The sequence below is a fragment of the Cervus elaphus genome, chromosome 23 (genome assembly GCF_910594005.1).
Source record: "Cervus elaphus chromosome 23, mCerEla1.1, whole genome shotgun sequence".
NCBI lineage: Eukaryota > Metazoa > Chordata > Mammalia > Artiodactyla > Cervidae > Cervus > Cervus elaphus.
Genome location: NC_057837.1, coordinates 57,780,448 through 57,807,366, shown reverse-complemented (window position 1 = coordinate 57,807,366; position 26,919 = coordinate 57,780,448). Strand labels below are relative to the sequence as shown.

At 47.2% G+C, this 26,919-nt stretch overlaps 2 protein-coding genes and 1 long non-coding RNA gene across 3 annotated transcripts in view; all 3 read right to left on the bottom strand.

Moving 5' to 3' along the window:
* Positions 1-11: 11 nt before the first annotated feature.
* Positions 12-10,310, bottom strand: ANKRD60 (ankyrin repeat domain 60). The gene is made up of 4 exons (XM_043882815.1): positions 9,956-10,310; positions 5,090-5,220; positions 3,199-3,364; positions 12-316 (listed from the first exon to the last, which is right to left on the bottom strand). The coding sequence occupies exons 1-4, from the start codon at positions 10,308-10,310 to the stop codon at positions 12-14; spliced, it is 957 nt and encodes a 318-aa protein (XP_043738750.1).
* Positions 10,311-12,892: 2,582 nt separating this feature from the next.
* On the bottom strand, positions 12,893-15,627 carry LOC122681020. Its single transcript, XR_006336874.1, has 2 exons — positions 14,446-15,627; positions 12,893-13,427 (listed from the first exon to the last, which is right to left on the bottom strand). It is a non-coding gene; the product is annotated as an uncharacterized LOC122681020 (long non-coding RNA).
* Positions 15,628-17,281: 1,654 nt separating this feature from the next.
* LOC122681018 (putative serine/threonine-protein phosphatase 4 regulatory subunit 1-like) overlaps positions 17,282-26,919 on the bottom strand; it is a 64,765-nt gene continuing 55,127 nt past the window's right edge. Inside the window, exons 8-12 of the mRNA XM_043882702.1 lie at positions 22,750-22,845; positions 21,722-21,906; positions 21,333-21,491; positions 20,330-21,115; positions 17,282-17,329 (exon numbers count right to left, since the gene is read on the bottom strand). The gene's annotated coding sequence lies outside the window, so the exon portion shown is untranslated. The remainder of the gene's footprint in view (positions 17,330-20,329; positions 21,116-21,332; positions 21,492-21,721; positions 21,907-22,749; positions 22,846-26,919) is intronic.

The following is a 26,919-nucleotide window of genomic DNA, read 5'->3' as shown; positions in this document are numbered from 1 at the left end:
TGCAAACGTTCCTACACTTTGCCCTCCTTCTTGGTGCCGAACCCGGCCTTGACTCTCTGGAAAGCCTTGTTCACCGCAGGGTCCAGTGGGTCCTTAGTCCCCATCTTCACCAGCCAGTAGAAGAGGAACATCCGTCGCTCGCTCTGGGTGCGGTTCAGGCGGCGGGCGAGGGACATGGGCGTCTCCCCCTTGGCGTCCTTGTCGTTGATGGAGGCCCCATAGGTAAGCAAGAGGCTGATACAGTCCAGCCGGCTCATGGCTGCAGCCACATGCAGGGGCGTCCTGCCCACGGGGGATCTTCCCTGACAGTTGGCACCTGGGAAATAAAACAGTGGGCTCAGGGAGGGCCACCCCGCTGGCCAGAGCCCACCTTCAGAAATCTGTTCAAGAAGAGACTCACGGGGAGGGGCCGAGGTTTGGGAAGGAATGCTTGGGAGAATGCATAACTGCTCCCCACCCTGGTACCCAGTGCCAGGGTGGGGTCACTCCTGTCTCCCCCCCCAACCAGCATCCAGCCCTGCTTCACCTCCAGGCTCCTCTGGTGGCAAAGACCTTTCTACAACCTTCGCTCAAATCCTTGGGGCGATATTCTAGGTCTTCACTGCTCTGCCCTACCCACCTCCCCTTAAGACTCCAGCATTACTCATCCCCCAACTCAGCGATCTTCCGCCCCCACCGCCCCATGCTTCACTTACACCAGCCTTCTAGCTTTATCCTTTCAACACACCTGCTCCCTTCCCTTGCCCCAGGATCTTCGCACATGCTGTTTCCTTTGCTAAAAACACTCTCATCCTTCCCGCCCCGCCCTTGGGATAACCCTATGTTTCTTGAGGTTTCATTCACTTCCTCAGGAAAACGATCCTTAGTCCTCCTCCCCAAGAATCCCCCTGTGCACAGTTTAGTCATGTCTGACTCTTTGTGACCCCACAGACTGCAGCCCGCCAGGCTCCACTGTCCATGGGATTCTCTGGGCAAGAATACCGGAGTGGGTTGCCACGCCCTCCTCCAGGGGATCTTCCCAACCCAGGGATCAAACTCTCATCTCTTACATCCACCTGTGTTGGCAGGAGGGTTCTTTATCACTGAGCTGCCTGGGGAGCCCCTGCGTTTGTTCAATAGATGTTCTGCGTCTCCAGAACATTCTGTGCACGACTGACCATGGAATTAATTATTTGTAATAATTTGCTGACTTCCCTTCATAAATTCCACATGGGCAGAAAACACTCTTGTTTTGATCATTGCTGTTTTCATCCCCAGCACGTAGCCTGGGCGATGCCTGGAGAAGACAGGCCCCTGGAAGATGTCAGAGGCCGGGCGGCATGACTCACGGATGGACTTCACTTGGATTGAATCCCTCACTGCCTCCTGCAGATGGGTGGGCTAATGACAGGTGTCCAATATGGACTTGTTGAATTGAATCAAATTCTGGATAACAAATACCATGACAGAGAGAACAAGGCAATTCAATTACACGCAGCTGACATTTCAGTAGCCAGTTTTTATGAGCTATGACTGGTCAGTGAGGTAAAGTTTTAAATGGGTTCTCACAACACCCTGCCTTGGCCCCAGCACCTCTTTACAGCTATTGTCTGCAAAGGACAGAAAACTTTGCCAAGCCGGCTGTAATTTTTTAACTGGTGCTTTCAAATACATCACGGTTCCATCAGAGTGAAAATGACTTTTTATGAGCTTAAAGGACTGCTGGGCTGTGAAAAGCCCATATTTCATCACACAACAGGAGACGTGCAGAGAGAGGGGAGGACCATCACAAAAACCCCTACCCTTCACACACACACGGCCTGTCATCCTGCCCAAGCATCGGAGATGTTTTCCCAGCTTGGTTGGTGAAAGTGGGGGAAAGAGCACAGACAGCCTGGGATCAAAGCCAAAGGCTGGGAAGAGGGGGTCTAATCTGGAGCCAAGTTGATGTGGGAGATCCTCAGATGAAGCCCCCTCCTGAGCCCCAAATAAGTGTGTGCATGCTCAGTCATGTCTGACTCTTTGCAACCCCATGGATTGTAGTCCACCAAGGCTCCTCTGTCCATGGGATTCTCCAGACAAGAATACTGGAGTGGGTTGCCATTCCCTTCTCCAGGGGATCTTCCTGACCCAGGGATCAAACAGGCACCTCCTGCATTGGCAGGCAGGTTCTTTTATCACTGAGCCACCTGGGAAACCATTGATCAAATACTATGTTCTTTTTCTGGAGGAAGCTGGTGGCCTGGGATGTCTGACACGGTTTTCTCATGTTTTTGAGTGGTCTGCACCTCAATCCCAGGCCTCTTTTCCCCAAAACACTCTACATCCAGGAAGGAAGCTCAGGCAAAGCCCTTTAACTGGGAGACAAGCCAGGATAAGGCTTCTGTGTCTGTGAACAGAGAGAGTAATTGCCCTTTGGTGGAGGAGAGATGAAAACGAGGGTGTGGGACAAACAATTCAAAGGCTTGGAGAAAGGAGACTGGCCAGCTTGCCAGCTACCAAGGGAGGGATGTCAGCATGGGGCTAGACTCCTTGGGCAGAAAGAGGACCCCAGGTGGGGAAGAAATAACAGGATGGGTTGGGAATATCTCCAGCAGGGTCTGGTTGGACACTATGAACCAGGAAGCCCTGTGACTTGGTGTCCTGAAAAATTCTGTCTTCCTGAGTCCTGACCAAGAGAGGCAACACAGCCTCTGGTTAGCATGTCCTCAGACCCCTCAGACAGTGACCAATGGGGGCCTTAATTGGTGGTTGACAAACTTAGGTCCAGGAAACCACTACTGAGTGGACCGGGAGGGCAAGTCACTGTGTCCCCCTTTCCCACAAAAGCCCCCTACTCTTGAGCATACTCAATGGACGTGAAGAAGAAGCTGATCCACTAAGTCGTGTCCAATTCTTCACGACCCCATAGGCTGTCGCCTACCAGGCTCCTCTGTTCATGGGATTTTCCAGGCAAGAACAGTGGAGTGGGTTGCCGTTTCCTTCTCCAGGGGATCTTCCCGACTCAGGGATTGAACTCCGGTCTCCCGCATTGCAGACAGACTCTTTACCGTCTGAGCCACCAGGAAAGCCCCTCAATGGACCTGAGTTTGAGCTGGCTCTGGGAGATGGTGAAGGACAGGGAAGCCTGGCATGCTGCAGTCCATGAGGCTGCAGTCAGACATGACTTAGTGACTGAACACCAACCATGTGAACATACCCAGCGGCTATGAGATTTACCATGTTCTAGAAGGTATTGCACAGCCTCCGAGTGACCCCTGTGTGAGGCAACATACAAGGCCACGAACGCTCTCTGGGAAATCCACTTCTTCCACTGCCTGTCGTCAAAACGCCCCGAGTTTGCAGTTCGGTAGAAAGTGTCTTCGGCAACGCCGAGGCAAGCCAGCTGGACGAGACACACAGTTACACGCGTGAGTCGCAGTGACTTCAGGAGCATAGAGGCACCTGGCTGGTGGGTCCCAGGACACCCTGGTGGGGAAGTCAGCTAGGAAGCCACGTGCAGGAGGGGGATGGGACAGGCCGGGTGGGTGGGGTCGGGGGGACAGCAGCCCCTAGGGGAAGGAGAAGCTGGAAGCCAGCCACGGGTAGCTCTCTCTGCACGTCCAGGAAACACAAATTTACCACCAGACAGGCTCGGGAGGCAGGAAATTCTTCCTGTCCATGTTTTGAAGAGAGAAAAATAGCTTTTCTGGGTGTCCAGAGGAAGGGGGCTGCAGCCCTGAAGGAAGACCCCCACCGACACCAAACTCCCCCCACCTCCAAGGGAGCACGCACTCCTAGGGAGAGTTGACGAACCCTGGCCTTCCGGTCTATTCTTAGGCCCATTGTCTCCGTTAACATTCAGGACACTCTGAACTCTGCTGTCAGGTGAATAACAGCCCTGGGACAGAATCTTCTCATGGAGAGTTAAAGCTTTGAGACCCGGAGGAAGGCTGTGGCTCCAACAGAGAGGACCCCAGTCCCTGATGCGGGGGGTGATGAGAGTTCTGGCCCAAGACAAGGGTGGGGGGACTCACCCCACATTCAGAGCAAGAGTCAGAGAGCCCAGAATGGACACAGCCTGAGAGGAGTCCAGGGAAGGCAGAGGCGGGGAGAAATGCAGAGAAGGAGCCAAAGAGTTGCGCAAACATCGGCGGGGGTGGGGGGAGTGGGCTCTAAGGCTCTTGCTCCAGGGCAACAGGGTTGCTGGGTCCTGGCCCTGCCTTCCTTAGAGCCCACCGCCGCTCCCCAGAACCCCATCCCAACCACCCCCTCAATCCGCATCCCAGCCAGAAGTGAACTGTCTCCTCCACAAATTCATAGCTTCTCCCCGGAATTTATTTTCCACAAAGAACTTGCACTCGCCCCCTGTGTCTGCGTGATTCACCTTCACTGTTGGGTAGACATTTCCTCCTCCTGTCTCACTCCCACCCCCGCCCCACACCAGAGCCCTGCTCAAGGCCTGGCCAAGGGTCAGGGCATCTTCTGTGTTTCCAAGCCTCTCCCTGTCAGGTGGGTTAGACTCCCAGGACTTATTTTCTGCAGCGTCGAATTCTCTGGACCACGCAGTTCCAACTTATCTGGCATCCTCCGTGGTTAAATTAGGTTTTCAACTTTACCAAATATACTTGTGGCGCTAGTGGTAAAGAATTCTCCTGCAATGCAGGAGACCCAGGTTCAATCCCTGGGTCGGGAAGCTCCCCTGGAGAAAAGAAGGGCAACCCACTCCAGTATTCTTGCCTGGAGAATCCCATGGACAGAGGAGCCTAGTGGGCTACAGTCCATGGGGTGGCAAAGAGTCGGACACAACTGAAGAGACTTAGAATGCTCGCAAATATACACATGAATAGAAAAAGGGCTGGCCTGGTTCCTTTCGGGGTGGAGTGACTGGGTTACAAACCACAAGTCCGTGGACAGGGCGAAACCGCAAAGCCAAACAACAAATGGAAACACTCGATTTGATCATGATGACAAGTCGTTGTTATTGTTCTCTCTACTCTGCAACTTTCAACAAATATTCACAATAAAGAACAAGCAACTTCCCCCTACACACACACACACACACACACACGCACACAAACTACAGTTGCTTCATGAAGTATAATATCCATTTAAAGAAGCATGAAAACACCTTACTGGAATCCCCTTCCACAGCCGCCAAAACCAGCTCCGTCCATCCATCATAGTGCCAGATACATAATGAAATAATTCCACCAGGAATAACGTCGTGGAACTTCAGCGTAGCGTCATCCATCAAAATTCCTATGGGGAATAATTTTTATCTTTAAAAAGAAAAATCAGGCATTAAAGATAAATTGTTACACTGGTTTAGTCAAGAGATTATCTTATTTGTGATATTTGGGTATCACAAAAATACTTTGAGACACTTGAGCGCGAGTCTCATTTGATGAAACCACGTATGTCTACTTGTGGTAGCTGATATTTTTTAGAAAATAAATTTGGCTTAACTCAAAGAGAAGCCAAACCTTCCCCCCCCGCCACCAAAAAAAGCAATAAATCATAAAATTCTATAATTATAACTTGCGTGTGTGCATGCTAAGTCACTTCAGTAATGTCCAACTTTTTGCCACCCTATGGACTGTAGCCTGCCAGGCTCTTCTGTCCATGGGGTTCTCCAGGCAAGAATGCTGGAGTGGGTTGCCATGCCCTTCTGCAAGGGGATCTTCACAACCCAGGGATCAAACCACACCTCTTATGTCTCTTGCATTGACAGGCAGGTTCTTTACCACTAGTGCCACCTGGGAAGCCCAATTATAACTTGACCCATCACAAAAAAAAAAAAAAAATACATGAAGTGAACAAAAGTCATTTCAGGAGGCCAACTCTAAGTAGAACTATTTGAAGTAACTGTACATTACAGACAGGGCACAATGTGGTTTTACAAGTTATATACCTTTAAACTAAAATACTGATTCTCGTTAATGTTGTCATCAGTTAGCTTAAAGAGGTAATAATGAGAAAAAATTGTTGGATCTTTCAAATTATAGCCTATGGCAGCATTTCTCAACCTCTGCATTCGTGACCCTTGTAGCCAAATGACTATCTGCTGTGGGGTCTTCCTGGACATTGTAGGGTCTTTACAGTATTCCTGGCCTCTACCCGCAAGGTGACAGCAGACCGCTCAGCTAGGTGTGACCACTGAAATGTCTCTAGACATTGCCAGATGGCCTCCAGGGGGACAAAATTGCCCCAGTGGAGACCCTATGGTAATATGAGCATCTCCATGTCAACCCCCACCATAATTTGGACTTGGTATGGAAGAACATCCTGTCTATGTGTCATCACCCAAAACTGCCCCTTACTCATACCCTTGGGGGAAGACGGTCAGAATTAGTAGAAGAGGACTGTAGAACATTTTAAGAACATTAAGAATGAAGTTGATTTCAGTTTAGCTTTGGAAATGCACACACACACATCTTCCTATCTGGCCACCTGTAACCTGGCTGAAGGATTAATCTGCTTTTTCCAATAAGCAGACCTTAGAATAGAATGTCTCAACTCTGCCCAGGTTGGATTATCATTTATTCCGAGTAGAATTTGTGAGCATTTTTGGTTTCATGATTGAGTGATTACTAAGTGCAAGGACTCAGCACCCACATTCTTTAATCTTCACGACAAGCCAGGTTGGCTGGTCCATTTGCCGCAGAAGCAGACGGAGGCTCACGTGGCCAGCAAACGGCAACACCAGGACTCCAACCAGCCCTGCCTCTCCTGGATGCCCTGCGCCCCTCACTCTAGACTCTGTTGGCACTCTTTGGCTCCCAGCAACTCCAATTGGTGGATGGAAACGTGGAATAGCGATTAGCAAATCTGTTCATTAGGGTCTTATTTGTGGTTCTCATACTGAGGAAACTCAGTAATTAGTCTAAGTAAGACAACTCGACGACTCCCTAACAACTTTGAAAAAACTGGAGCAAGGCTGTGTTTCTCCGAGAAAGACAAGAGCACAATTCACACAAGCTAAACAGCTCATAGAGAAAATCAGAGCACATTCTCCTTTTACAGGCAGGCAGCAACTGCCTTCAGCTCAGACAAATACTAATTATCACCCGCTAAATAAATTATTAGAGTTGACAACAGACGTGGGAAGGCGGCCCGCCTGCAGGAGAACGCTCACCCCCTTTTAGAGTTAAGTCTTTCAGGGTTTTCACACACATTATCTCATTTGATCCTCCCCGGCAACCTCTGAGGTGGGTAAAGAGGCGTCAGGCTGATTGTTGGCAGAAGCCCAAATTTCTTCCATCACCGTGGTATACCTTCTCTCTTGTTTGCCGTCAACAGTAAGGATGGCAACCGCAAGAGAGGTCAAGCTTCTAACAGTTGCTAAGTGCTTGCTGACTAACAGGATTGTGACATCAGTGTTAAGCCACTTCGTCTCTTTCTTTCCCTCTTAGCTTTCCCGAATGTATCACTCGGCATAGTTCATGGGTGAAAATAAATTAACAGGAGGGATGTCAGACATCTGCAGTTCAGGACACATAATTCTCGAATTACTTGCTTTGGAACTCTTACTAAGTACTTCCATAGCTCAGTTCACTTTTAACACATTAAATCCAGGTACCTTTCTTTCCACATAAAACCTCAAAAATGCTCTTAAGCATCTTTCAAATACTGCTCTAGCAAAGCAAATACATCACGAAAAATGCTTAACCGATATCCAAGAGGGCAAAGGAAAGGACTTTGGTCTTCAGTATGCATTCTGAGTTTCTGGAGTCATTTCTGCCTAAAGGAGGAAACAGCGCTGAGGATTCCAGAGCAAATGGGGCTGTGGTTTAGAGATCAGGAAGCTGAGCCCCAGAAGGGCAATGTCTGGGAGCCTGGAGCTCGGGGAGACAGACTGCTTCAAGTCTTCATCTCTATTGCTTCACGGCCCCTGCAGTATAACTGCAGTCTCTCTGCGCCACTGGCTGCTCACTTTCTCTGCGCAGCAGCCCAGAGAGTTTTTTTCCACCTTTGTTTTCTTGTTTTTGCATTGATTTCAAGCAGGTGGGGAGATGGTGGAGGTTGGGGGGCTTTGATCCTGCTCTCATATTCTAAATATCATAGGGATGGGATGGGGACAGGCAGACCCACGAGCTGAGGGAAGGAGACCCTAGGGGGAGAAAATGTGCTCTGGGCCCTTGCTCTCCACTGGATGTTTCCTATGTGGGGTTTATCTGGACAGGAGACCTTGGGGTGCTGAGTCAGTCACAGTGAGCTTTGGGTGCTGGGTTCTGATTCTGGTTGGGCTAGCTTTGAGCTCCTGACCTGGACAAGGAGGCAGCTTGAGATTCGAGGTCCTGATACGGACTGGGTCAGTGCCAGTATTTGGGGTTCAAATGTGGACAGGGTTTGTTTTGAGATTTGGGGTTCTGATGGAGGCAAGGTTTGCGCTCTGCCTGGGGGTCCTGCTGTGGGAAGGGTCTGTTCTGGGATGTGGAGTCCTTCTGTGGGAAGGATTTGTTTTGGCATTTGGGGGTCCTGGATAGCATAGGGGTGAGGAATTGGACAGGTCTGCCCTGGGATTCAGGTGTCTCAGTGGCGACAGGTTCTGCTATGAGATTCAGAGTCCTGATATAGGCAGGGTTTGGTCTTGAACTTGGAGTTTTAGATGTGACTAAGGCTGATGTGGGATTTGGGTTTCAATCACAAGCAGAGTTTGCTTTGAGTCTGGGGGGTCCTCATGCGGACAAGGCTTATTTTGAGCTTTGTCTTCCTTACACACATATGGCTGGCTTAAACCTTGGAGTGCAAACGTGATTTTCATGGAGGTTTGGGGTTCAGATATGGGTACACTGGACTTGAGCTTTGGGGTCCTGTTGTGGGCGGAATCTGTCTCATGCCTCAGAGCTCTTCTGAAGACTCTTGGCCTGGGCTTCTGGTGTAGTCACAGTGAGCTGTCAGACGTGGGCAGAGTTCATTTGGGGGTCTGACATCTTTATGTAGACACAGATGGCTGACGGAGTGGGGTTCAAATGCGTGATTGGTTAGGCAGAGATGAGGGACTCAGAATTGAGCCCATCTGCTCTGGGATTCAGGTTTCTGTTGTGAGCAGGGGTCCCTTGGGGATTGTATTTGAGGTTCAAACATGAGTGTGGTTTGTGGAGAGATATGGGTTCTGAGGCGCACACTTTGTTTAAGGCCCTAGTGTTCTTGAGTCTACACGGCTGCTGGGGGATTCAGGGTTCTCATGGTCACTTGGCTAGTCTGGGGATTAGGGGGTTCATTCTTGGGCAGGTTGGTTCTTGGCTTGAGGGCCCTAAAGTGAGCAGGGCTTGTTCCAAGCTCTAGTGTCCTTGTGTGGACACCTTTGCCAAAGAATCCGGGGTTCTGAAGTAGCCACGGTAACCCTGGAGATTTGGGCTAAGTTTTGGGCAAGCTTGTTCTGGGCTTGGGGTCCTTGCATGGATATAACTGAATGGTGGATTGGGGGTCCTGGTGTCCCACAGCACAGCACAGAGACTAGAAGTTTGCCTCCATGTGGGGGCCTGACATAAGCAGGTTTGTGGGGTCCTGCTGAGGACAGATGTTTCAGGCTTGAGGTCTTGTGTGACCCTGCCGGCTTTGGGACTCGGGTCCCTGATGAATACATGGGAGACTGAGGGTCTGGGTGTCTGAGGGTCCTAGAGGGGTGGACAGCGTCTGGTTTGGGATTGGGGGCTCTGACTGGGACTGGGTTGACTCAGGTTGGCAGGATGGACTAGACAGCTGGCTTTGAGATTGGAGGATTTGCTACTGATCAGGGTCTTGCTGCGGACAGGGTTTGCCTGGAGATCTGAGGCCTAACATGAACCCGGCTTTTCTGGAATGGGGAAGTCCCTAGGTGGCCAGGATTGGTTTTTCCACCTGGGGTTTCATGGTGTGGGATTTGTTTTGACCCATCTGGGGGTCTTCATCTGGGCCGGCTTCCCTTCCCCCACTGTAGGTTCAGAGGGGACTTGGCACCCGGGGTGGAGAGGAGTACACGTGGCCAGGAAAGGGGTCGGGCAAGGGCCACCTTGGTCCAGGTACTGCAGCCGCTGCAGGTTGAAGGGGATGCCGGCTGTTAGGTCCAGCTCCTCTTTGAGCTCCCGCACCGTCATGTTGCTGCGGCAGTTTGTCACTCGGAACATCTCCCCGGAATCTTCCAGCAGCACCCGCATGGCGAAGACATCCGGGACCACGTCAGTCGCGTGGTTCACGGCCTGCGGGTCCCCGACGTGGCTCCGGCCGCGGGTGCTGGCCCGGAGCTGCAGGGAGCGGGGCCGTGGGCCGGCGGAGTCCACCCACGGTGTGGGCGGCCCGGCTGCAGCGGGGTCCGGGCGAATGGTGCCCCCCGGCGGCGTCGCTGCCTCCGCTGCCCTCCTCCGCATGGCCCGCCACCGGGCCCCAGCCGCTTGGCCGCGTCTTGCGCGCGTTATCCGCGCTCCACGAAGTGGTCGCGCGTCACTGCCGCCCCCGCCCCTCCCCCGGACAGCTGAACTCCCCTCCCCGCGGCGGGCCGATGGGCTGCAGTTAACCAAAGCGGGCTTCCTGTGGACCCGGTGCAGCTTCTTGAATAAGCGGAATGGCCACACGTGCTTCTAAAACAGTGGGGAGATTTACTGAGATCAATACAGGGGCATCACCACGTGGCGTGCTCCCCGGCGCCATACCCCCAGCTTCCCTTCCCAGCTGAACGTCAGGTCCTTTAAGCGGGAAAGCTGTGGCCTCTTCTCCTTGTCTGTTTAAAATACAGTCATTGCACAATTCGGGGCCAACTACCTGTAGGAATTATGCCTGAATAACGCTCTAAATCATCTTTGCATGCATCCTCTATGGAGAGTTGTAAAGTGCAGTCTTTAGTCATGCTTTAAAATCGTATTTCGAGCATGAACGAAAAAGGCAACATTGCAGAAATATGACTCCTTTCAAGCAGATCTGGACCCAACCTGACAGTGAGGGGTGGGGGGTGGGGGGATAAAAGATACTGGGCCACCCCGGCAGTGAGAGATGGACTCTCCCGAAAATTTGCAAATCTGCACTGAAATCCATCAGTGCTGAAAACGCTCTGGGATTCTTGGAGTGAGAAAGTGCCGAAGAAAACACTATGAGAAGGACAGTGAAGGACGTGTCCACTTAGGGACGGTCTGAGACAGTTCTGTTGCTGAGATGCCTTTCAAGGCAGCTCTATTGGTGAGAAACCAGCTTGTGCTTTTCCCTTATGTTGCCAGAGGAGGCTGAGTCAGATCACAGACACTCAACGCTGCATCTGTGACCTAACATGTAAAGACCTAAACTGATGAGAAACCTACAGGAGAGAACAGCAAAGGCAACATGAACAATCTTAGAAAAAAAATCTCAGTTGTTACAAAATAAGAATAAAATGAGCTTTAAACATACTTTTTGCAGAGAAGTGACAGTCATTAAAAAAAAAATCTTTGCACTGGAAAGGCATTCATATAAAACTATAGAAAATTTTAACACTTATAAACCAAAAATTTAAAGGTTAGGTGATTCACCAAAGAGTCTTGACCAATGTCTACCAGCATAGCTGATTTGGCAGGCAAATCCTACCCATCATAACACAAACTGAATTTGTTTTCTTTAATGGAAAGTGAAGCTCTGCACAGAATACAAGATTCCAGCTGAATAATTCTACATTGCTGCTGGATCAACAGATTTCAACAACACGACAATCTCAATTTCTAGGCAATAAAAAAATTAAAATTTGCTTGTTACTAAGGCAAAACAATAGCTCCATCTATTTACTCTGAGCAAGCACTGAATATAAGATAGGCTGATTTGTTTTTCTCTTAATATGTAGTCTCCAATGTATTGAGTCACTCTTTCCTGGGGTTGCCAAAATGCTATCTCCTGGGTTATCAATACAATTTGAAATTTTCATACATGTGCCTTATTTTCTTTGGCACGGTATGGATTCCTTTCTCTCTTTTTAGAGTCAGCCCAGTGGAATTTGGGAGAGGGGAAAACATCCTGTATACCAGGAAACTCAATATTAGCTCAAGAAATTTTATTTAAAAAAAAAAGAAAAGAAAGATAAGAAAAAGATCCCAGGGAAGAATGGAAATAACTCATGTGCCCTTTGCAGCCCGCTCTCGGACACCAAACAGGCTGCTCCTTCCTCCCCTCCTGCTGACCTTTGAGAAGATAAAAATAGAAAAAAGAAAAATAACATCAGCATACATGCAAAATTTAATCAGATGTTTCTAGAACCTTGAGTTATTAATTAATCAAAAACCTTTTAAATTCTAGAGCATCTTTCTCTTGGTCTAGATTTTAAAAGCACAAACTCGTAAGTCCTATGTACTTAGATTTGAAGTGTATCATAATTTAATTTTAATTTAATAATTTTAATTTAAGCCCCTACACCACTGGTGTTTGTGGCCAACTATATAGACTGATCAGAACTGTGCTTTCCTATTTTTAAGATTCTAAAGCATCAGATATAAAGTTCAAATCCATGCATCTCAGTGATCAATTCCCTCCCATCTCTTAAACAAATGATAATATAATCATACAAGAATGAAAATCTTTCTGTTTTCTGTCTCTATTAAAGGCCAATATATCTCTTTATGGAAATGGTTCCTGCAAGAAGGGGAGGGGTGAGTGCCTGAGAAAAAGGTCTGAGTAAAATTTATAACAAAAGTACAATATTAGAAAGATTGCCATAAATCATGCTTCAGTAGATTTCTTTAACTATCACATCTTTCACAAGTGAAAAAAAAATGGGGCTATATTTGCAGCAACTCCAAGTAGAACATAAATTTAAATGATGTATTTGTGCTATTCACTGACAGGAGACTAATCTTACGTTAATATATTTTCTTCCCGTCAAGAGTTATTTACCTATGCACAATATTTCAGTTAAAAATAAAATATAAAACCATAAACTATATTTTATGGGAAAGCATGACGGAAGCCAAATACGCAAGTCTATTGAAGACGTAAAAGCTTCTAATAAAGTACTTTATTTTTGGAGAGGAGGTAACTGGGGGTCAAATAATATCATCAGTAATAGACAAAACAAACTGCTGCCAGACAGTCTGATGTCACGGAGGGAGCCAGCCGGTTCTACAGACTGCACAGACTTCCTGATCAGGCATGTAGGGGTACAGAAGCACAGTGCCTGCCGGGTCACCTGGAACTAGTGCCTGTCTCAGGAGCAGTCCCTGTGACCACAGATGGGAAAGGGGTCCTGGAGGACACAACATCAAAGTCTCAGAAACTTTTCCTCCCCAGGCAGGTATGACACCATCAGCTCCCCTTCAAGGTACGGTAAGCAGCACATGCCAAGCTCGAAGTGACCGGCTTGCAGTGATCACAGATGGGTTAGTTCTGTTCTTGCAGCATGCTGAGGTCTGTAACGTTCCCCCGCTTTGGTTCTAGGGCAGCAAAAAAGGCAAGATCTTGGTTCTGGTCGGACTGCAGAGCCAGGACAGTTTCTTCAACAACTCCAAGATGAGGGTTACCAGCATTTCTAAAATACGCTAAAGAGAAGAGACCCGAAACTGAATCACAGGAGCCGTGAACTGTGTTCTAAAACATACGTTGGTTTAGGCTGGGTTTTTTCTTTTTTAAAACCACATCTCAGTACAGTAAACCATGTTTCATAAAGTCCTTTAAAGTGACAAAATTGCTTTAATGAAAGAATATCTCCTAATTTGTAAACACAAACTTTTTAGAATAGGTAGGCGTATTTTTAAAACTATGACTAAAAATCTTTTATTATCTTTTCTTCCCTCCAATACAAAAGAATTGGCAACTTAGAACACAGGAAGTGGAGGGCAGGTTGCTGGCAAGCTAGGGCAGAGGATGGGAGAGAAGAGGCAAGACAGGTGTATGCAGGGCAGGATTTAAGACATTTGCCTGTACCCCTGGTGTAGAATTGAACTATCTGTGTTAGGCTCTGTTCAGGCTTAAAATCTGACTGACAACAAAATTAACACCATTAAAACCCAATCATAGTTAATGCTTAAATTGACTTCCTTTCAAGTCAATCTCTATGTCATAGCTTAAAACTCATAAAAGTTTCTCTCATTTCTAGAAGACTATGTAATGTTTTGTATTTTAGCATATGTTTATTAAATATAAAACAGCTATCGAATTTTACTAGTCATTTTATAAATAACATTTTATGCATAAAGTAGGGCTTCCCTGATGGCTCAGCGGGTAAAGAATCTGCCTGCAATGCAGGAGACACAGAAAACTCGGGTTTGATCCCTGGGTCAGGAAGATTCCCTGGAGTAGGAAATGGCCACCCATTCTAGTATTCTCCCCTGGCAAACCCCATGGATGGAGGAACCTGGCAGGCTACAGTCCATGGGGTTGCAAAGAGTGGGATATGACTGAGCACATGACACATACACATGCATATCATATATCAATTTGTATAATTAATCTGAAGTATGCCATATCACACAATTTGCCACAGTTCCTGAAAGACAAAAGCCATCTGCTGTCCAATGAAGTTTAAAATCCGTAAGCTTAGAAAACTGGCCCAAGTACCCTTTTTCCAATAGTATCGGCCTCAGAGCTTTGGCAAGCAAAACCCTCACGTTTGGCGCAGGATCTGATATGAGGCTTAAAAGGCTGGGCAGTAAGTGTTCGACAGACTGGTCCATGGGGATACACTCCTTGCTCGCCACTGCCTCTGATGAAAAGAAAGTCACAGCCAAAAAGTGGACATTTTTCAATAGGGATCAGCACGGTTTTTCTAAAAACATACACTCCCGTGATTCCAAAGAAGTAATTTCAGGATTTTTTGGTCTGAGAAGTATGTGTGTGAATTTTTAAATCTCAACCACTGAATTTGGTTAGAAACACAGTTATCACTTTATAATTCATTGCCAAGCACTGGGGTCCAAGCTCTGTAACATCTGGTGGAGAAGGCAAAGGCTTTGGAGTCAGATGGGTCCGGGTTCAAAACCCAATCTGATCACTTACTGGCTTCATGGCCATGAGTAAGTGGTTTTACCTTTCTGGGCCTCAGTTTCCTCATCTGTACAATGGAGCAGCAATGGGAATGCAGACATCCTTTCGGAGTCTAGCATGGCACCAAAGTAAGGGTGAGGAAACTCCACGCCTGACACTCGCCAGTCCTCAGGCTCCGAGGACAGGGGCCACGCCTGTCACGTGACCGTCAAACCCCAGACCCCAATCCATCTGTGCACAGGTAACAAATGCTGCTTCTGTGATAACCACCAGCACTCACTGCTGCTCTGCTTACAAAGGGTCTCACGTGTATGCTCACAGCCATTGTCACAGCCAGTCATGGAAATCAGAGCAAGCCTAGTTTTACAGGTGAGTCCATTGTGACGGTGACACCCAAAGGTTCCTGATCCACAAGCAGGAGCGAGGTGGGGATTCTAAACCAGGAAAATGGGTTCTAAATCCTGAAGTTCCTCCCCCTACAGGGGAGCAACAGCAGCTGACATCTACGAGTGCCTTCCAGGTGCCTGGCGCCATGCTGGGTAACATGGGTACATCTGCTCATCGAAGCCTCAGGACCACACTGGGAGGCAGGCCCGTGCCACCAGAGCCCCGTCTCACAGAAGGCAGAGAGGCAGTGCAGGCGCAGAGAGGGGGCTTTGCCCAAGACCACTTGGCAGGGAGTCAGGAGACTCGGGCTTCAGACTAACCGATTTTGACTCCAAAGGTGGCCCCGCTAACCTCCAGGTTATGCTCTCTCCCCACCTTTAAATGATAATCCACATGACCCTTGGGAGGTTCTCTTGGCTGAGTCCCCTGTCCTTCTGTTTGTGTTCTTGTAGGGTTTTCTAAACCTTTAATGAAAGCATACACAAGAAAATTGATTTTTCTTGGACAAAATTAGTTGGTCCCTTTTCCCTTTATTTCATCGTGGACTGTCCAAATCTAGGGAAAAAAAGAATTTTAAAATAAAAGCAAATATCTCTCATTTACCCTTTCTCCACAAAATAAGGTGCAGCGCTAACTTCTTCTTGATAAAAGCCTGGGTGGCCAGGCCTGTGGTTGGTGAATTTGGCACTAACTCTGCCCCATGTTTGCCCTTTCTACAAGTAAATGGCCATGGTTCCCCTGTGATAACCCCTGTGGGCCTGTGGTGGCCCCTCGTGAGTGCTTCAGTGGGGAAGGCGGGGGTGGTTCCCAGAGACAGAAAGGGGGGTCTGGGGCCAGGGTCAGGTGGAAGCCAATCCCAGCTTTTACTGCACTGTTGATGGCGCTGGGTGGCAGGCCCACGTATTCACCATGCTCCTCCTGCTCCCTCTGTGTCCCACAGGACATGTGCATAAGGAAAAGTTAGAACTGTTAAGATAGCACTTTAGCAGAAAACAAACCAACAACAAAAAAAATCATGGTTTTATACTTCCTACGTGATCCTGAGCAAGTTACTTCACCTCTCTGGGCTCCAATTGCTCCAACTAAAAACAAACTGGATGTATATGGGCATGCCGAGCTCCACGCCTGGCGGACCTTCCTGTCAGCATCAGATGTGCTGGCGTTAGATGTAGGATGAGAGGCCTGACACACACAGGCGGTCAAAGGTGGCAGCCATCATCCCCAGCCAAACACAAACCTCGCCCTCATTTCTCAGATGCTGTGTAGCGAGGGTGGGCTTCCCACGTGGCGCAGTGGTAAAGAACCCGCCTGCCAACGCAGGAGATGCAAGAGATGCAAGGGATGCAAGAGATCCCTGGGGCGGGAAGATCCCCTGGAGGAGGAAATGGGAACCCACTCCAGTATTCTTGCCTGGAGAATTCCATGGACAGAGGAGCCTGCTGGGCTACAGTCCATGGGGTCGCAAAGAATATGACACGACTGAGCAACAATTAGAGAGGGCTCCCTGGGGACCTGAACTTGACCTCAAAGAGATGAAGCGGTCTCTGCCCTACTGCTCTGTTCCTCACTGCCCCCACCCCCAACTTCCCCAGGAAGTAGGACTGGGCATGACTGGAGCAGAGTCTGGGCCTAGCCCCCACGCACTGGACAGCAGGTGCTGGGAGAGCAGGAGGTGGTTCCCGTCCTACTGTGGTATCAGAGCACGCCTGGCACACAGTAGGTGCCCGGCCACTATCTACAGAGGACTGTGCTGAGTAGCTGGGGAACCCTGGGCAGGTTCTTTGCCTGACCAGGCTGTGTGATATGAGGGGGCCCGGTTCACTGATCCCCAAGCTTCTGGCTAGTCCTCCAGGGCTGGGATCCTTTGCCTGGTGCTGTGTGTTGACATCACACAGGAAACGTATGCACGCGCTGGATGCTCCCCTGGGACCCCTGCTAACCTGACAAATGAAAGCAAATGCTTGCCTTCTGAACCACTTAGAACAGTGCCGGAACCGTAGGATGAGTTCATGATGAAACGGAACCCCAGTGCACTGTCATTGTTTGAATAGAACTTCTGCAGAATTGCCACCTGTGAAAAATATTAGAAGAGCAAATTTAAAATGCTGCCATCTACTTGAATTATGAATACTACTCTACATGGAAACGAGACGTTTTTATGTACCCTTCCACTTTTAAAATGAATTTATAAGCACGAGAGAAAGTAATTTTTGTCACAGTGATCATTAGAACACAGAGGAAAAAAGATGTTTAAATATATGGCATTACACACACACACACACATAAAACCCTTCATAAAAAACAGAATTTAAAAAAGGGAATGGCATTAGAAAAATACATTATTAATCTTAAAATTCCAAATCTGAGAAAATGTCCCCTTGCTAACTAAATCATTACCTTTCAGAACATGTCATTTTTATAACATTTTAACACCATCAGAGTACCTTAGTAAATGGATATTTTCAAGTGAGTGTTTTTTTTTTTTCCCCCTCAGGGTTCAGCTGGTATAAGCTCACATAAAACAGGATCAGCTTTTCTTTGCTCGAGTCTGCTTACTAACTACTTTTCTTATAAAACCATGCTAGAGCATCAACCCAATCTATGTTTAAAAGAAAACACTACGTCACTATTTAAAGAGCGTGATACATAAAGTAATTTACCTACAATTTTCATACTCAGGCACACAGTTAAACCAAAGAGATAACTTACATATTAATAAAATTATAATACAGTTTCTAATTTCAAAATAAAAGCTGCTTTCATGAGTAAATGGACAAATTAAGCCCAAATAAAATACAGGAGTTAAAATGGAAGAAACATAAATATTCCTTTTTCTAAAAACCATAAACAGAAAAGGCCATGATTCCTGACTAATTTGAAGGAGATCCACTGAACCTCAGAAACTTTATCTGCACACAACTTTAAGGCAGTATATTAAATAATCATAAACATCATTGGGATTATGGAGTTCCAAAATCAGTATCAGCTGTCCGAAATTAAAAAGAAAAGAAATTATGAAATGCAAAATGTGTAAAACATTATCTATCTCCCTTTACTCTCATTTCATCTTATAGCTAATAATAGCCGGGCCGGGAGATCAACGGAAGCTGAGGGAAAATGGCTACGCAAAGAAAAGTGAAGAAAAACAAAGAAATCTAAATTCTTCATCTCTCTCACGCACACAAATCAAACCAAAAGAAAATAAGTTAAGCTTTGTAAAACAGAGGTTGAGAAATTTATGAATAAGGGATTTAATCTTTCAACTTTAGGTTATCAGTTCGAAAACACATAAAACTTTTAAAAATCAGATAACATAAAAATAGCCAGGGCTCTGAAGTTCCCAAAGATCAGCAGATCAAGGGGAAGAGAAATGAGCTTTCCCGGTCGCCGCAGCCCCGGACGCTGCAGACGAAACGCTCTGCCGGTGCTCTCGGCTCCTGTGCTCGCCCGAGGTCCGCTTGGGGAGAACCGAGCCGGGCTCCGCGCTCCCGGGAAAATTCATCACCCGCCGGTGGGAACAAGCCGCCGCCAGAGAGCTCTCTCCAAGTGGGGCAGGGGAGAAGGGAACCGAAATAAAGGGCATGATTTCTACCCTGGCAAAGGAAAGGAAATGAGAGTGATTGCGTGAAGTTAGAACCAGAAGCCAGGGGTGCCGATGAATACTTTCATATCAAAAAAAAAATAAAAAGCACTGTTTTCAGAAAAATGATACGGGTATCGTGGGCACGGAACACAGAATTCATATCGGTGGGCTTCGGCTTCAATAACCACCGCACAGATGTTGGCGATAACGCCGTCGGGCGAGGCTAGTCAGCCCGGCCCGGCCCGGGAAACGGGTCTTCGCAGCCGGCACCGGCGCCAGCACCGGTTCCACACCGTGCCCGACCTCGGTCCCCGGCCCGGGGAAGTGGATCAGCTGGTCCCCCGTCCCGACTCCATCCTCAGTCTCCGGCCCCCCGTTCCCGTTTCCTGACGGCCTCCGGCCCCGACCCCACCCGAAGTCTGGGTCCCCGCATCCCCATCGGCGCCCCCAACCCGGGGGAGACGGTTCAGACCAGTCCGAGGCGGACCGCGCTGAGTTCCCGCATCGGCCGCTAGAGGGCGCGATGCCTTCACGGAAAAAAACGTGGGCCTGTTTTTCTCAGAATATGCGCCGGGGACAAGGCATAATGACTGAAACCTCAATCTCTCAAATTAAGCATAATGATTAAGGATCACAGCAAAGAGAAAATCTTTTCGTTTGCCCCTGGCATCGGCCAGATCTTATCCCGAAGAGCTGCAAAAGCCTGATGGATTTCTACAGGGAAGACAATTATTTGAGAGATTTCTAGTTGAGGGCAAGAAAAATGAAAACAAGAGATTACTGAAATAAATCTTGATGAGGTGAAAACTAACACCCAAACAACACCACCACAAACAAATCTACTCAATACTGCGGAAAGCACATTCTGCACCCCGGGAAGGAGAATTATTTAAGGGGACGATTTCACCCTTCTGGAATCACTAAAACCTTGAACATTCCTCTTGCCGGCAAACAATAGAGTTAAATAACTCCTTCACACACAAAATGATGTGCAGCTCTGAGCCACCTTGGGGGACGTTTTTATTCAATAATCACCTCATCTGGGTTAGACTTTCTCATCTCTCTCACTGTAGCATAATTTTCTTTAGGAGCTGAAGTGTATAAACCACGCTGTGTCCTTAAACAGAGGGTTACACTCAGAATGTTCAAGAAAGCTTTGGCAAAAACTGCTCCGATTAATAGGAGAATATTGAAGAGCGGGTGATTCATCTTTTATTTGGTTCGAATAAATTGCCTTATAGAACAGCAGAACACTCTAATTCCAAAGTGACTCTCGCCCTGTCTGCCTCTGAAAATGAATGTCTCCCCGGAGACTGTGGTATTTGTAACTTAGAGCTTTGGAATTCAGTTTATCCTTTAATAAAAACATAATCTCTTTATCCAGAAGAAGACTCTTATTGCTACTTTAGAAATCAATTATAAGGTAGGGAAATTAAGAATTATTCCATCTAATTTGCTTTCTCATATCCCCGAACAGGTTTTACTTACTCTGCTAGTTCATATGGAAACCTCCAATTCCTGCTGTTATCGGTCACTACAAATTCTTGAAGCTGATAAATATATTCTCTTCTCTTGTCTTCATGAAGCAACTAGTTTTTAAAAATTTACACATAAATAAGAATATATAATCCTCCAGAATGCCCCCCAATACTCTGTTTTATTATAAACTTCAGGTTATACATCTGTCCCTGGCCATAGCCGAGTGTCTCCCTGACGCCTGTGTCTCCCTCCATTTGCAGAGTGGCTGTGAATTAGCTTTGCTGTGAACACACGGACAGTGCCTCCCTGACTGCTTCCAACCCTTCTCCCCTGTTTCATGTATGTGCTTGTGTGTTTCTACACGCCCTCCACTCTTCCATCTTTCACAATTTCCTGCCTGAAAAAAAAAAAAAAAAAAACAGGCCTGTGTGTGCTCGGGAGATAATGCCACGCTGCTGCCTGGGGAGGAGGCACTGCTCGCCCGCGCTGTGCCCACACCAGCCAAGCAGCAGGCACCCAGCTCTGTCAAGGGCAGCTCCCGGTCGTCTGGATGCGACTAATTAGTTTCTTGAGGTCATTTTTAAACTCTCAGTTTTACACTCATCATTCCTTTAGGAGGGGAGAAAAAAAGGCAAGGAGGCAATCAGCACCATCTTGCAAGAAAAAGCTCTTCATGCAGAACTGAGATTGGATTTCAGCCGGGCTCTTCCCTTAGATGACCCTGAGCAAGGCACATGCCGCCGGGGAGCTCAGCTTCTCCTTTCCCGGAGTGTAATTCTCCATGGCATTAGAACTCTAAGGGACAGGGAGATTAGGAGGAAAGACAGAAAAATATTTACCCATCACTGAAAGAATGCCCACTTTAAGACTATCGATGATACGTTTCAACTGAAGAAACCCAGAGAGCTGCTTTTTTTTTTTTTTTAAACTGATACTATACATACCCAATACAATTTTAAAAAATTGTATTGAATAGGGGAGGTTTGTTTTTTGTTTTAACCCTTCTCCCTACCTTTAGAAAGTCATACAGGTGTTTGAGAACTCCTATTTGTACTCCATCCAGGTCCTTTAGAAATCCGTTGAAGACAGGCAGCAGGTGAGCTGCTGTTAACTGATCCCCAAGGATCACAGCAAGCTCATGGAAGAAGGCCAGGGTGCGCAGGACTTTCCACTGGGCAGACCGCAGAAGGCAAGCAGAACTCAGCGTTATCAAGAGCATAGGTGGCATTTCTGGAGTAAAACTGATACTGCCAGGGGCTGACCACTTAAAGCTCTATTTCATCAGAGGCCAGTAAACACGTCAACTTTGGCCACAAAAAGCACAGGTCAGTGGGCCTGGCCGCAGCTTCCCCGTCTCCTAATTAGCTGTTCTGTGCCAGCGTCTGCAAAGGCTCCTTTTACCTGCATGTCGGAGGCCAGTGTCTTGTATGTATCTTTCAGGCAGTGCCAATTCTGCCGGCCCAGGGTGAGTGCCACCCCCGGGGAGGCTGCAGGCGCAGTGTTTGGCTATGTTGGTATTGACGATCTGCGCTCGAGCTGGGCCAGTCATGGACACGTACTGATCTAGCAGGGGCGGAGGTATTGTCCTGGGAAATGGGAGAGAAAGGAAACCATCATGCTTGCAGGAGAGAGGGAGAATACTCATGAAAGACAAGGTGGTTGGAACTTAAATGTGAAAACAGCCAAGCAGAGATGTAAGAGGGACGAGAGGCCTGGACCGATTTCTAGTTTTGCAGGGTGGTGAGTTTTCAACCTGGACGCAAGTTAAAGCAGGGTTGTTTCCAAACTGGTCCAACACCATGTCACAGAGCACAGTCTAGAACATCAACGTCTGGTTAGACTGGTCCAGGCAGCTCTGGAGAATGCAAACGCTCTCCTCTTCTCCTATAGCTGCCCTAGTCCCTAAGGCTTGAGGCCGTCACTCTGCTCACTACTACCTTTTCCCAATGGACGGAACACTGCCTTCTTAAGACATTACCCACTAACCTTTTCTCTATAAGGACAATGGGATTCAGTGATTAAAAACCTTTAAGAGAACTTCTATAGCACAAGAAACTAAACCATGAGATAGAACAAAACCAAACGTGGTTCAACAAAAGAAGTTGTCAAAAAGTTTTCGGACCAAAAAAAAAGGACTTAAATGGTTTGTATAAATAGACATTAAACATTAATGTATACGTGTCAAATTCTTTTCTCATACTTCATTTTGTTTTATTAAGATACCATTCTAGATTGTTCTGAATACTTTAAATACTACTTGAGAATTTACTTTTTTCCAGTTGGAGAGGAAATATTAGCAACACAGATTATGAACTAAGATATGTCATTAATATTGATGGAAGAAAAACATTTGGCTCCAATAGCCATTCTTAAATTTAACTTCCAGATAATGTAAAATGTTGAGTTGCTTTTCTTGTCAAGGAACAAACCTGTAATTTAGATTTATTCTCTTCAAAGGGACTGGAGCCATGGTTCTGATCAGTCTCCCAGAGGTCCCTCATCCCACTGCTGGGTTCGCCTGGACCCTGCAGAGTAGAGTGGGCAGGTTAGCAACACAGTCCAAAGGAGGAAGCCGTCCTACTGCTCCCCCTTCAAAGAACCCTCTTTCAAGGCCAGAAATGACTTCTGCAAACCAAGGCCAGAGCTCCCCCTGAAGTCAGTGGCATTTCTCTAGATGCAAAAAAATACATTTGCAAGCTTATATTTGATATCGCACAGGTCACTCATGCAGGTGCATCTTACATTTAAGGCTGCTTGAGGCTCTTACAAAAGACAGGCTCCCATTGGTGGGTACCAACCACCCGAGTCTGCATTTACCCTTCTTTAAGCCCCAGGATCACCGGTATGGTTACCTGATAAACAGTCACATGTTTAAAGCATAGACCACTCCAGAAGGCAGAGCAAGGTTTGCAGGAAGTGGTGACCAGCACCCCCAGCATTTCTCAGGAATGGGAGAGTGCCTCCTGGCTGGACTCCAGAGAGAGAGGGTGGACAGGGAAGGGGAGGACCCATTTAATCTGAGTGAAAAGACACGGCTGATAAAAGAGTATTTACTTAGGAAACTGTTCTCAATTTTCACATGTACAAATACCTCTAATGTTTGCTGATGAACCTTTACATTAGGTTAACAATTAAAATGAGCAGGACCGTCCGGCGGTGACATATTGGTCTCTGATCATTGATTAACTGAGATGGACCTGACCTTCTCCTTCAACCATAACATGGATTTTCCTACTTGCACTTGAAATGTCATACTGTCGACTAGCTTAATGGATTCTGACAAATCAGCTCAATATATGATCCAGGAAAGTCGATTAATACACCGATAGATGCTTCACTTGCTCTGAGGCATGCTACCAGAACCTTCAATTCCCAAGGTTTTCACTGAAATGTATTGCTCATTTTAATAGAGGAACATGATAAAACAGAAATATTTTGATGTGATAACCTAAGACCTCAATTTCTCCAAGTTAATAAATTCACAGAGATTAATAAGTAATAGATCATTTCTCTTCCTCCAGGAATTAATTTTATTTCCAAGTCTTCAGTGCCATCACTACATGCAGAACTGACTCCCGGAGCCAAGTTAAGGTTTAAGTAAACCACCCCAAGTCAAGGCAACCCCAGAAGCAGCTGGAAGGTCATTTCCCCAGAAAATCACTGGGCAGTCAAAAGAGATAAGCGGGAAGAACACGACCCTCTTTCCTCCAGACAGCTCTGGATTGAGTCGGCACACAAAGATGGTAGAGTGGGAGCTGGACCAGGGTCAACACAAGGGCTGAGGGGACCAGTCTCCCAGCTTCACCTCCTCTTCTGCCTCATTGCTTAAGCTCTTTGGGGTTTTTTTGTTTGTTTGTTTGTTTTTCTTCTTTTGCAACTAGAAGCATCCTGACTGACCCCTTAGGAAACTAAAAGCCAAGTTCAAGCTGCCTGACATACCTCACGATAAACCACAAGCCCAACTATGCAGACCCTTCAAGATCCTTCACTCAAGAGCACCAGCTTGGAGGTATCTGTTCTTTCTTTTCTGTTTTTGTGTCCATGTATGACAAAAAAGCCCAAAGAGTACCACATCTTCCACCAAGGTAAACGTGACCACACCTTTCCACTTAACACAGATGGTTTTTTAATTTTTTTAATTTTTTTTTAAATTTCACAGATGGTTTTTATACTCCAGGCAACAAGGGTAACAATGTGAGCTTTCTTGCCTATTTTTTGAAACAAATCAGCAAAATAGGATATCATCTCATCCCTTACTAGTCAAAGGCAACCTTAACGAACTCTTAAACATTTAGGATTTGGACCATTCTCATTCGTCTGTTGTTTTGCTTTACTGGAGTGGACCAAGGGGATAAGGGGAGGTGATAAGTTAGTTTAATCATGAAAACCAAAATATAAACTGTGAGAATGGACAGACGATTGGTACTCTGGCCCTGGAGACCACAATTTTGAAGATTCCCCATCACAGCACATAAAAATGAAAGGATGCCAACACACCATGACTTTATGAGCACAGAGTCCTCGCTGATTTTAATTCGATAGTCTTACCATTACCTGGGAAGGACTCCAGCTCAAGAGGGTCCGTGTGCAACCTTAGTAGGAATTAGGAAGGCATCAGAGCCTCTAACCACAAGCAAGCTGCAAAGCTGGAGAAACTTAAGGTGAGAAAGAAATCATAGGATATTGCTTACGTGCAGAATCTAAACAAAAAGGTACAAATGAACAAAACAGAAGTAGAGTCATGGATGTAGAACACAAACATATGGCTGCGAGGAGGCAAGGCGGGGGGAGGGGTGAATTGGGAGACGGGTTGATACATACACACTACTATAGATAACTAATCAGGATCTGCTGTGTAACACAGGGAACCCAACTCAATACTCTCTAATGGCCTTCTTGGGAAAAGAATCTAAAAACTAGTGGGTACGTGTATATGCTAAAACTAGTGGATACGCTCACTTTACTGTGCATCTGAAACTAACACATTGCACATCAACTATGCAAGTTGCTCATTCACATCCAACTCTTTGTGACCCCCATGGACTGTAGCCCACCAGACTCCTCTGTCCCTGGAATTCTCCAGGCAAGAATACTGAAGTAGGTTGCCTTCTCCAGGGGATCTTCACAACCCAGGAATCGAACCTGGGTCTCCTGCATTGCAGGCAGATTCTTTACCACCTGAGCTACCAGGGAAGCCCACATCAACTATAGTCCAATAAATTTTTTTTTTTTTTAAAGAAAGAAGTGCTGGGCTTCCTCCTTGCCCCAGACGTGGAGTCCAGGTCTCACTGGGGCTAGCTCCAGACTAGAGGAGAAAAAGTGGCGAGCTACTGGCTTTTCAAAATCTCTCCTTCAAGAAACAGCATCCACCACTCCATCGTGAGCAGCCAGGTGTGAGAGGAGGCCCGCAGGACAGGCTGGAGGTGACACACAGCTTGAAGGCCGCTGTCAACTTTATATTCCGGGAGTTGCATGAACTCACCTCCTCTCATCACTGAAAGATGTGAATGTCGGTCAGCGGTGAGATGGAGCCTTTAGGCATTTAATTCCCCCCAGAGAAGCAGATCTCGTCATCTCTGGGGAGGGGGGAAGGCACTTTTTGGTCCCCCACCTCTGTTTCATGGAGGAGAGTCAGTGTTATCAATCACCCCATTGATTGGTTGTCTAGTTATCCAACACATGACCTTAAGAATAAAATTAAATTTGCCATTTATCATCTCTGCCAGGATATATTAATAAAAGAAAATGCGGCTTTGTGATTTCTGTCACATCCTCGGTGACAGAGGGACAGGGCAGAGACTTACTGTGCTTGCTAATATCCTGGCTGCAGCGAGCTCGCCCCACGGTGGTGAGGTCAGCCGGGGGCCCTGGCTGTCAGGGGCAGGGATGGGACCTGGCACGGACACGTCACTTGGCCCTTCTCTTAGCTGGTGCTAGGCCTTGTTCACAGGGTCACGCTGGGCAGCTCTCAGTGCAGCTGATAATCCCTGAACTTGAGCTGCGAGAAGAGAAGTTTCGAGAATTTCAATAACTGGATTTGGCTTTACAACAAGACAGGCTGGATGCAAATGCACTGCACAGCACAGCACCCCCACCCTGCCCCCGGGGCCCCCGCACGAGCTCTCCCCGAGAGGCCAGTGTCTACAGACATTAACTTTATTCCAGCTAAACACCAGCCAGGCACAGAGCATCAAACCTGAAGTCGAAAAACCTCAATTGGGAAAATCAGAGTTTAACTTCATCATCTTTCACAGAAAGACAACACAGTGTCCTGAACACCGCTGTCCGGGAGGCCCAGAAGCACGGCGGGCAGGGGTCCCCCATTTATAAAGTGGACAGCTGCTGGCCCTGCCACACACACATGCGTGAGCTGAGGCGATCCTCATGGATGAGTGAAGACCTCCCGAGCCCCCAGGGCTACTCGCTCTTTCTGTCCACGACTCGACAACCTGAGACTCTCCTAACAGTGAAGATGACATATTTCACGTGCCTTTCTATAAAAACAAACTCATGTTTCCAAGGCCCCAGCCTCCACACACATAGCACTGCCTGCATCCTGTTTTCTACTAGTCAAACCCCAGACAGTCACTGAAATATTT